The following is a 12,202-nucleotide window of genomic DNA, read 5'->3' on the forward strand; positions in this document are numbered from 1 at the left end:
GTTTCATTTGATTAAAAAGACTGATGCAAAAAAGAGTGTACTTTCAGAGAAGGCTGCTCTTCACCACAGGACATGCCTGGGTGACAAAAAGATTTTCATCAGTACATTTCTTTCCTGCCTGACTCTCTCCCCCCTCACTGATGGCATTTACACAGCCTCTCACCTAATCACCAAAATGGAATGTGAAGATGAAAATGCACTCAAAAGTTTTCCCCAAGGTCACCACATTTGTAAACTTTCCTTCAGTTCTCTTCCTGGAACGTTCAAGATCAGCCATAAATTGGGATTTCTCTTTCACTACCCGTGGCCTGAGTCCTAAGATAACAAGCAGGGACCGCTTAGCTACTTCACTGTCCGTCTGTTTTCACCCACTTGTGACAGGGGCCGAAACACAGGCTGCCAAGGGCACAGACATGCTGGGAGGGGTAGGAACCTTGCTGTGACCAAAGAGGGAAGCCACACCAGCTTGAGCAAGGCTGCGTTAGGGCAAAGCAGGAGTTTAACAAATGATGAGACAGGGCACTTATACAGAATGAAAATGCAAGGTTGCAAGTTCTGCCTGAGGGAGCTGGAAAGGGGAACTGTGTGACGAATGCTGGTAGGCAGGGGGGGTGTGGGAGAGGTTCAGAAAAGGCAGTATTGGCTGCGGTATAATTTGCTGCTTAGCTTCTGCTTTCAGCATCTGCTGTGACCAGATGGTGTGCAGTGATCTCTCTGGCTAACTGAGCCAAGGAAGGAGGAAAACCTCAACAGTATTTGTAAACTATAGACTGTGTCTGAGAGGAGCAAATTACCCTGTAGCAATTAGCGATTTCTATTTCAATATTTTACTCTTTTTCTCTCTCAGAAGCCTTAGCATTTTTAAAAACTTTTTTACATTTATATTTTATTATTTTTGAAATTGAAGTGTTATTGCCTTACAATTTTACATTAGTTTCAGGTCGATAATTTTATACATAAAAGATCACCATCATAAATCTAGTCACCAAAGTTATTATAATACTATTGACAATATTCCTTATGTCCTACACTACATCTCTATGACTAAATAAATTATTTTGACTAGAAGTTGGTACCTGTTAATCTTCCTCATCTATTTCGCTCATCTCCCTCTACCCCCACCCACAGCCCTGGCAACCACCAAGTTGCTGTGTATATGAGCCCATTTCTGTTTCATTATATTTGTTCATCCTGAAATCCTATCTTTGGTCCCTAAGTGGTCTATATTGATATCCTGGTCAAAGTTTGACCTGGGATATTTCCTGAATTCTTGAGGCTCCCCCACCTCCTCTCTGCTCTCAAATCTAGCTATCTGGAAAGGTTTTCTGGCTTTTCATATCCTTAGTGATTCTCCAACTTAGAGAACAATTTCAGTAAAAGGGAGAAAAACTTTCATGAATTTCCTTCTCCTCATGTCTGGAAATATTTTTACCAACAATTACATTATTTAAATAATACAAATTATTATAAAAGTATACATTTCTAAATGTACTTATGTTTATAGCTTTTAAACAGTTATCAAATCACACAGTTATAAAGTAAACACCAACAAAGCTAATAAAGGAAAGTTAATAAAATCAAAATAACATCTGTCGACTAGTAAAAAGGTGCAAAATGTGAGAGCTGCGAGTTAAGTTTTATCTGGGGCAAAATGAGGACTGCAGCCCAGGAGACAGCACCCCAGAGAGCTCTGAGAAACTGCTCCAAAGAGGCAGCCGGGGAAGGTCAATATCAATATAGGTGGTGAAGGGGGAGGTTCAATGCAATCAAGCATATATCTTACAAAAAGGTTTTTTTGCTAGTCAGGAGGAACAGAAGTCACTATGAAGGGATTCAGTGCTTTTCTCGATATGAAGAAATGCAAGGATTGTGAAATAATGATCATGAAACTGATCAGGAAATCAGTTCCTGAAAATATCTAACCATCTAAAGACCTGTTCCACCAGTTTTCAGGAAGCACAAAGTGCCTCATTCTCCACCCTGAACCCCCTTCAGGGCATGCCGAAGGTCAACAGCTGCAGCGGCATAGGATTCAATCCCCCAGAGGCAGATGGCAAATGTCCTTGGCAAGTGCCAATTTGTAGTTGACGTATCATTACTTAACATGACAGGTAATATTTGGGTGAAAAAAAGTCATCTGCAACAAGAATGCAGTAGTGACAGGTACATAACAAACACTTTTGCACTGGGCATCCAAAACCACTATTTGCAAAGCTACCCTTATTCTCCCACAAATTTCCTTTTTCTTGATTTCTTCATTCCATGGGTTGTCATGTGGCTGTCAGCTGGTACTGAGACATTGTTTTCACATTGTTTGCCTCTGTTGATGTTTCATTAGGTCGTAACAACTTGGTACTTTGGTACCAACAAGAGCAAGCACAAACCAAAGTATGCTATGAGAAGATCAAGCAGAAGATCTAAAACTTTCTAGTCCAACGTGGCAGCCATTAGCCATATGTGTCTACTGAGCACTTGAAATGTGGCTAGTCTGAACTGAGCTATGTGTAGATGTAAATACATTCGTATCATATTTGCAAAAAGAAAGCAAAATATCTTATTAAAATGTTTAAACTGACTCCATGTTAAAATCAATTATTTTGGATACATTAGGCTAAATAAAACATATTATTGAGATTAATTCCACTCAAGTTTTTTTATTTTATTTTTGCTATATATATATATATATATATATATATGTAATTATAGATATATTTTTTTCTACTAGAAAATTAAAATTTACATATGTGGCTCAAACTCTATCGACTAGACTGCACCTTTCTGGAATAATTGTGTGTGTGTGTGAAAGAGAGAATGTGTACAACAAACTGAAAATACCATATCAAAAAATTCTCACAGAAAACACATGGATAATGAAGAAGTTTCCAGTTTAAACCACTGCTCGACCATTTAATCCTTGCATTCTTTCTCAGCAGCCAGGGTTACAGAACCAGCATGGGAGTTTCCCGTGGCTCTCACTCTAGTAGCTTACTGGTAATAATATCTCTGTTGTTTTCTTACATGGTTTCTTTTAAAAAAATATTTGGGGGAAGGATCCAGGCACTTCCATCCCTTCCAGAAAATATGTACCCCCTCACCTGGTTATTTCACTACCATCTGGTCCAAGATTGTTCTCCACTGAGGAAACCTGAGGTAGACAAAGAACAACCGAAAAAAGTGAGATTGTATTCTTTGAGGAAGCAGATGCAACTACTTCTCAAGGTACACAAGAACTGCTGCAATTCAGGGACTGTATCAGTTTTAAAAGTTGGTCTAATATAATATTTATGTATAGCAGAAACTAATATGACATTGTAAAATAACTATGCTCCAATAAAAATTAATTTAAAAAAAGTAAAATAATATTTAGCTGGGAATTCCCTGGTGGTTCAATGGTTAGGACTAAACACTTTCACTGCTGAGAGCCTAGGTTGGATTCCTGGTTGGGGACCTAAGATCCCACAAGCTGTACAGTGCTACCAATAAGTAAATAAAATAGCAGTCAAATATTCAGTTACTTTATTTAGCAAAATTTGCTAAATACCTGATACACATCTCCACAGTAGGAATGATTTTTTTTTTTTTTTTTAAGTAGGAATGATTAAAATACAAAGATAAAGAAGTCAGGGATTTGCTTTCAGGAGCTGGTCATCCAATAGAGGTAATAAAACACATCAAAATTTCTTCCTTTTTAAGTAGCAAATACTGATTGAGTAAATCTATGCTCTAGAATTGTCTAGGGGCTTCTCAGGTGGCGCTAGTGGTAAAGAATTTGACTGCCAATGCAGGAGACATAAGAGAAGTGGGTTCGATCCCTGGGTTGGGAAGATACCCGAGAGGAGGGCAGGGCAACCCACTCCAGTATTCTTGCCCGGGGAATCCCACGGACAGAGGGGCCTGGTGGGCTGCAGTCCATGGGGTCATAAAGAGTCGGACACGACTGAGCAACTTAGCACATAGTGTAGAGCTGTCTAAGAGAATTCTATACATAACTTATTTTATCATCACAACCCAATGAGATTGCCCTGTTTTACAAATAAGAAAACTGAGGCCAAAAGTGATGAAAATACTTATTAAGCAGCACTCAGTGTTCAAATACAGTCACCTCCAAAATACGAGTTTTTTAGTCACTATACTATCTTTCATCTCTTTTCAGAAGAAAAAAAAAAGAAACTAATATTAGTATTTTCTTCTTAGAGAAAAATTAGAATCATACAGAAAAATAGAAAAGACACTCTCAAAGTCCTACCACCTAACACAACTGGTGTTAAATATGAAAATACTACTCTTTAAAAAGTGTTTCTTTATTTATTTATTTGGCTGCACCAGTCTTAGTTGGAGCACCCTTTGATCTTTTTTATTTTTTTTATAGTTGTGTTACTGTAACTGGAATTTTTTTTCATTTATTTTTATTAGCTGGAGGCTAATTACTTTACAATATTGTAGTGATTTTTGCCATACCACCCTTCAGTCTTTGTTGCTGCAGTTAGAATCTTCAGCTGCAGCATGTGGGATCTAGTTCCCTGACTGGGGATTGGAACCTGGCCCTGCGCAATGGGAGTTCAGAGTCTCACCTATTGGACCACCAGGGAAGTGTCTACAAATATTACTTTTTAACTTGAGCTATAATAATATATTATTAGAAGGATATAGATAAAGGGCTACAGAGTTCAGAGGAAGTAAAGAGGATTTCTGCTAGATCTTGAAGGACAAAGTAAGATGTGGATATTGGGGCATTCCAGGCAAAAAGAACTGCAAGAACAGGAGCATGGCCTGAAGGAGGTTCAAGGGTTATTGGGGAAACAGCAAGAAGTAGTTTGGCTGGAAAACCACCTTGAGCAATGAAGCTAGAAAACTAAAGGCCAAAAAACAAAAAGACTAGAATTCCACTACCTATCATCTTATCAGTACTGGTAATACTGTACTAATTACCATTTATCCCTGTGTCAGTTTCCTTTATTAGCCTGAGAATTCCAGTCTATATCCCTCTTCATTCATTGAGCATTTATTGTGTGCCAAATACTGTGCTGAGCACTGGAGACGACAAGAAAACAAGGTCTATCTTTGCCTCCAAAGGAAATTCACAGTGTAGTGGGAAAGAAAATAGTTCTATCATGAATATAAACAGTGTGGTTTCTGTCAGTTGCTACCAAGTCTGGCTAAAGTAGACTATTACCAACATATCTGGCCATGGTCTCCTTTTCTCTGTACCCTACTTGTACCTTGCAGAAGCCTGGTCATAGGGAAGGACAATGAGGTGCTTACAAAATAAAATCACTGATCAAATCAGGAGTCCAGCAGAATGGGCCAGATAGAAGTAAATGGCAAGTAAGAGAATGACTGAAAAATGCCTATGGGATTTGAAAACTGACACTGGAGAGCATGGTGAGAAAAATTTCTGTGGGAGGGCCGGCACTCTGCAGAATGTAGACTGGTTGGAGTTAAGGAACAAAGGAATTGGTAATGTTGTGAATGAAGACTGTAATTGGACCAGGACCTTTTTTCAGATGGTCTTTTGGGGGCCTAACTTAAGGGACTTTACTTTCATCACCAGACACATCCAAAACTGAACATCATTTCTGTTTTGGCTGAGCTGCTTCATTCTTTCTGGAGCTCTTAGTAATTATCCTCCACTCTTCCTCACTAGCAAACTGGACACCTTTTGACCTGAGGGGGCTCATCATCCAATGTCATATCTTTTTGCTTTTTCATACTGTTCATGGGTTTTTCCAGGCAAGAATACTGAAGTAGATTCGCATTTCCGTCTCCAGTGGACCGTGTTTAGTCAGAAGTCTTCACTATGACCCATCCGTCTGGGTGACCTTGCATGGCGTGGTTCACAGCTTCATTGAGATAGGCATGCCCTTTTGCCATGACAAGGCTGTGATCCATGAAGGGAAAGTAAATTCTGATGCTATAAAGAACTACACTGTATAGGAACCTGGAATGTTAGGCCTATGCATCAAGATAAATTTGATGTAATCAAGCAGATGGCAAGACTGAACATCAGCATCTTAAGAATCAGTGAACTAAACTGCAGGGGAATGGGAGAATTTAATTCAGATGACAAGTATATCAACTACAATAGACAAGAATCCTTCAGAATAAATGCAGTAGCCCTCATAATCAACAAAAGAGTCTGAAATACAGTACTTGGGTGCAATCTCTAAAACAACAGAATGATCTGGGTTCATTTAATACAAGACTATACCCCAACCACTGATGCCAAAGAAGCTGATCAGTTCTGTGAAGACCTACAAGACTTGCTTGCTGCTGCTGCTAAGTCTCTTCAGTGGTGTCCAACTCTGTGTGACACCATAGACAGCAGCTCACGAGGCTCCCCTGTCCCTGGGATTCTCCAGGCAAGAACACTGGAGTGGGCTGCCATTGCCTTCTCCAAAGCATGAAAGTGAAAAGTGAAAGTGGAGTAGCTCAGTCGTGCCCGACTCTTAGCGACCCCATGGACTGCAGCCCTCCAGGCTCCTCCGTCCGTGGGATTTTCCAGGCAAGAGTACTGGAGTGGGCTGCCATTGCCTTCTCCCACGAGACCTGCTTGAACTAACATTAAAAAAGATGTCCTTTTCATCATAGGGGATTGGAATGCAAAAGTAAGAAGTCAAGAGATACCTGGAGTAACAGGCAAGTTTGGCCTTGGAGTACAAAATGAAGCAGGGCAAAAACTAACAGAATTTTGTCAAGAGATCACACTAGTCACACTTTAAACATAGACATCACCAGATGGTCAATATTGAAATCAGATTGACTACATTCTTTGCAGCCAAAGATGGCAAGCTCTACACAGTCAGCAAAAACAAGACCCAGAGTTGACTGTGACTCAGATCTTGTACTTTTTGCATAATCCAAGCTTAAATTTAAGAAAATGGAGGAAACCACTAGGCCATTCAGGTATGACCTAAATCAAATTCTTTATGATTATACAATAGAGGTGACGAATAGATTCAAGGAATTAGATCTGGGAGACAGAGTGCCTGAAAAACTGTGGATGGAGGTTCGTAAACTGCACAAGAAGGGTGCCAAAACCATTCCCAAGATAAAGAAATGCAAGCAGGCAAAGTGGTTGTCTGAGGAGGTTTTACAAATAGCTGGGAAGAGAAGCGAAAGTCAGAGAAGAAAAGGAAAGATATAACCAACTGAATGCAGAATTCCAAAGAACAGGATGGAGAAATAAGAAGGCCTTCCTCAATAAACAATGCAAAGAAATAGAGGAAAACAATAGAAGGGGAAAGACGAGAGATCTCTTCAAGAAAATTGGAGATATCAAGGGAACATCTCCTGCAAGGATGGGAATGATAAAGGACAGAAACAGTAAGGACCTAACAAAAACAGAAGAGATTAAAAAGACATGGCAAGAATACACAGGTAAACTATACAAAAAAGGTCTTAATGACACAGATAACCACAATTGTGTAGTCACTCACCTAGAGCCTGACATCCTGGAGTGTGAAGTCAAGTGGGCCCTAAGAAGCATTCAGTTCAGTTCAGTTACTCAACCATGTCTGACTCTTTTCAACACCATGGACTGCAGCAGGCCAGGCTTCCCTGTCCATCACCAACTCCCCGAGCTTGCTAAACTCATGCCAATCAAGTCAGTGAATGTCCATCAAGTCGGTGATGCCATCCAACCATCTCATTCGCTATTGTCCCCTTCTCCTCCTGCCTTTAATCTTTCCCAGCATCAGGGTCTTTTCCAATGAATCAGTTCTTCACCTCAGGTGGCCAAAGTATTCGAGTTTCAGCTTCAGCATCAGTCCTTCCAATGAATATTCAGGACTGATTTCCTTTAGGATTGACTGGTTTCATCTCCTTGCAGTCTAAGGGACTCTTCAAGAGTCTTCACCAACACCACAGTTCAAAAGCACTAATTCTTCGGTGCTCAACTTTCTGTATAGTCCAACTCTCACATCAATACATGACTACTGGAAAACCATAGCTTTGACTATAGGGACCTGTGTCAGCAAAATAATGTCTCTGCTTTTTAATATGCTTTCTAAGTATGTCATAGCTTTTCTTCCAAGCAGCAAGCATCTTTTAATTTCATGGCTGCAGTCACAATCTACAGTGATTTTGGAGCCCCCCAAAATAAAGTCTGTCACTGTTTCCATTGTTTCCCCATCTATTTGCCATGAAGTGATGGGACCAGATGCCATGATCTTAGTTTTTTGAATGTTGAGTTTTAAGTCAGCTTTTTCACTCTCCTCTTTCACCTTCATCAAGAGCCTCTTTAGTTCTTTTTCACTGTCTGCCATAAGGGTGGTGTCACCTGCGTATCTCAGGTTATCGAATATTTCTCCCATAATCTTGATTTCAGCCTGTGCTTCATCCAGCCCAGCATTTTGCATGATGTACTCTGCATAGAAGTTAAATAAGCAGGGTGACAATATACAGCCTTGTCGTACTCCTTTCCCAGTCTGGAAACAGTCACTTGTTCCACATCTGGTTCTAACTATTGCTTCTTGACCTGCATACAGATTTCTCAGGAGGCAGGTAAGGTGGTCTGGTATTCCCATCTCTTGAAGAATTTTCTACAGTTTGTTGTGATCCACACAGTCAAAGGCTTTGGCATAGTCAATAAAGCAGTGGATATTTTTCTGGAACTCTCTTGTTTTTTTTGATGATCCAATGGATGTTGGCAATTTGATCTCTGGTTCCTCTGCCTTTTCTAAATCCAGATTGATCATCTGGAAGTTCATGGTTCACATACTGTTGAAGTCTGGCTTGGAGAATCCTGAGCATTACTTTGTGCAAAGGACAAAGTAACTTTCCTTTGAGCATTACTAATTGGGAAGCATAACTACGAACAAAGCTAGTGAAGGTGATGGAATTCCAGCTGAGTTATTTCAAATCCTAAAAGATGATGCTGTTAAAGTGCTGCACTCAACATGTCAGCAAATACGGAATATTCAGCAATGGCCACAGGACAGGAAAAGGTTAGTTTTCATTCTAATCCCAAAGAAGAGGGATGCCCAAGAATGTTCAAACTACCATAAAATTGCACTCATTTTATATGCTGAGCAAGGTTAAGCTCAAATCCTTCAAGTCAGGCTTCAGTAGTATGTGAACTGACAACTTCCAGATGTTCAAGCTGGGTTTAGAAAAGGCAGAGAAATCAGAGATCAAATTGTTAACATGTTGCATCATGGAGAAAGCAAGGGAATTCCAGAAAAACATCTACTTCTGCGTCATTGAATCTGTAAAACCTTTGACTGTGTGGATCACAACAAACCGTAGAAAATTCTTCAAGAGACGGGAGTAACAGACCACCTTACTTGTCTGGTGAGAAACCTGTGTGTGAATCAACAAGCAAGAGTTAGAGCCAGATGTGGAACAACTGACTGGTTCCAAATTGGGAAAGGAATACGACAAGGTTGTATATTGTCACCCTGCTTATTTAACTTCTATGCAGAGTATATCATGCGAAATGCCGGGCTGGATAAATCACAAGCTGGAATCAAAACTGCCAACAGAAATATCAACAACCTCAGATATGCAGATGATACCACTCTAATGGCAGAAAGCAAAGAGGAACTAAAGAGCATCTTGATGATGGGGAAAGACGAAAGTGAAAAAAGTTGGTTGGAAACATTAAAAAAAACTAAGATCATGGCATCTGGTCCCATCAGTTCACAGCAAATAGAAGTGGAGAATGTGGGAGCTGTGACAGATTTTATTTATTTATTTATTTTATTTGGCCTCCAAAATCACTGCAGATGGTGACTGCAGCCATAAAATTAAAAGATGCTTGTTCTTTGGAAGGAAAGCTATGAAAAACCTAGATACCTTATTAAAAAGCACAGACATCACTTTGCCAACAAAGATCAGTATAGTCAAAGCATGGTTTTTCCAGTAGTCATGTACAGAGGTGAGAGCTGGACTATAAAGAAGGCTGAGTGCTGAAGAATTGATGGGTTGGAACTGTGGTGCTGGAGAAGACTCTCAAGAGTCTCTTGGACTGCAAGGAGGTCAAACCAGTCAATCTGAAAGGAAATCAACCCTGCTTATTCATTGGCAGGACTGATGTTGAAGCTGAAGCTTTAAATGACTCATTGGTAAAAACCCTGATGCTGGGAAAGACTGAAGGCAAAAGGAGATGAGGGTGGCAAAGAATGAGATGGTTAGACAGCATCACTGACTCAATGGACAGGAATTTGAGCAAACTCCTGGAGGTGGTAGAGGGCAGGGAGGCTGATGTGCTGCAGTCTATGGGGTCTCAAAGAATTACATAGGACTTAGCAAAGGCACAAAGAGTCAGACACGACTGAGTGAGTTCACTTTCACTTTCACTTTAGCAGCTGAACAAAACAAACTTGAAGATAAAAATACATTTTTTTCAAAGATCAATAAACATGAAGATTCTCAACATCCTGCAACAGGGAAATGCAAATCAAAAGCAAGAGAAAGTACTTCACACACACTAGGCTGGCTATAATCAAAAAGATACATAATAGCAAATGCTACCAAGGATGTGGAAATATCAGAATCTTTGGATATTTGCCAGTGGGAGTGTAAAATGGTACAGCTAACGTGGAAAACAGTCTGGCAGTTACCCCAAAGGTTAAACATACAGTTATCTATCTGTATGACACAGCTACTCCTAGGCATATACCCAAGAGAAAAGAACATTCATCCACACAAAAACTGTAGCAAGAGTATTCATTACAGCCAAACAGTGGAAACCACTCAAATATCCATCAGTAGATGAATGGATTAAAAAAATATAGTATATTCATGCAATGGAATAGTGTTCATTTATAAAAAGAATACAGCACTGATATATACTACATTGTGGATGAAACTTCAAAACATTATGGTAATTGAATGAAGGCAGTCACAAAACGCCACATATTGTATGATTCCACTTATATGAAATATTCAGATTAGGCAAAGTCATATAAAAAGAAGGTAGATCAGTTGTGCCAAGACTTAGGAAGAGGGAGGCACAGGGAACAACTGCTAATGGGTATCTGTTTTGGGGGGAGGTATTGGGGGGAAAAATGAGAAGCAGATAGGGGTTGAAGGACTCTGAATACTCTGTGACAAAAAACACAAAAGTGTACTTTTTAGCGGAGAAGGCAATGGCACCCCACTCCAATACTATTGCCTGGAGAATCCCATGGACGGAGGAGTGTGGTAGGCTGCAGTCCATGGGATCGCTAGGAGTCGGACACGACTGAAGCGACTTAGCAGCAGCAGCAGTACTTTTTTTTTTTTAATTTATTTTACTTTATTTATTCAACTCTTTTGACTGTACTGTACTGCATGTGGGATCTTGGTTCCCAGACCAGCAGTACTTTTTAGAAGGGTGAATTTGGGGATTCCCTGGTGGCTCAGTGGTAGACTCCACCTGCCAATGCAGGAAACACAGGTTCCATCTCTGACCCTGACCCAGGAAGAGTCCCATCTGCTGAGAAGCAACTAAGCCTGTGTGCCACAACTACTATGCTGTGTTCTAGGGCCCAGGAACCACTGGAGCTGGTATGCCCCAGAGGCTACGCTCCCTCCACAAGAGAAGCCCCCACAGTGAGAAGCCTGTGCACCTCAACTAGAGAAGACTGGTGCTCAGCAACGAAGATGCAACACAGTCAAAAAATAATAAAATAAATACAATTATTCAAAAATAAATAAAGAGTGAGTTTTAAATCTCAACTTAAAAATCAAATTTAAATTTAAAACTTTTGGGGGGGGGAATTAAGACTCAGGACTTTCCATGCGATGGGCCCAGGTTCCATCCCTCGTCGAAGAACTAAGATTCCACAAACTTCACACCACAATGGGGGGAAAAAAAAAAATTAAAGTTTCTGCGCTCACAGAGGCCCCTCGCCACCTAGGGAGACAGGAGGCGCAGAGCAGCGACAATCAGAACCAAGGTCAGCCATTCTTCTAGGCCAAGGACCGTGAACCCACCATGACTTCCGGAGCAGAAACCCGACCTTAGAGGCCCCTGATTGGCTGAGATGAAGGAGCGGGCGGCGCAAAAAGGGGCTTGTAGACACGCTCGGGGAGGGCGGGGCCGAACGAAGCCTTAGATCGCGAGATTTTGCTGGTTCCGCATTTTGGGTCTGGAAGGTGGGGGAGGAGTACTAGGCGGGCTCAGTTGCTCACCCGCTTGCACCGGCTCTGCATCGGTTCCACCCGGGCTTGGAGCTGTGGCGGCGCCGGCTTCGGCTGTCCGCCGGCTTCGGACCTT

General features: G+C 40.9%; 1 protein-coding gene across 1 annotated transcript in view; it reads right to left on the reverse strand.

Annotated features, from left to right (window-relative positions):
- Window positions 1-12,193, reverse strand: part of MTHFD2 (methylenetetrahydrofolate dehydrogenase (NADP+ dependent) 2, methenyltetrahydrofolate cyclohydrolase) — a 53,384-nt gene extending 41,191 nt beyond the window's left edge. Inside the window, exons 1-2 of the mRNA XM_070476025.1 lie at window positions 12,118-12,193; window positions 3,096-3,145 (exon numbers count right to left, since the gene is read on the reverse strand). Coding sequence (XP_070332126.1) covers window positions 3,096-3,145; window positions 12,118-12,138 — 71 coding nt within the window. The 5' untranslated portion in view covers window positions 12,139-12,193. The remainder of the gene's footprint in view (window positions 1-3,095; window positions 3,146-12,117) is intronic.
- Window positions 12,194-12,202: the final 9 nt, after the last annotated feature.

This window comes from Odocoileus virginianus, chromosome 2 (genome assembly GCF_023699985.2).
Source record: "Odocoileus virginianus isolate 20LAN1187 ecotype Illinois chromosome 2, Ovbor_1.2, whole genome shotgun sequence".
Taxonomy (NCBI): Eukaryota; Metazoa; Chordata; class Mammalia; order Artiodactyla; family Cervidae; genus Odocoileus; species Odocoileus virginianus.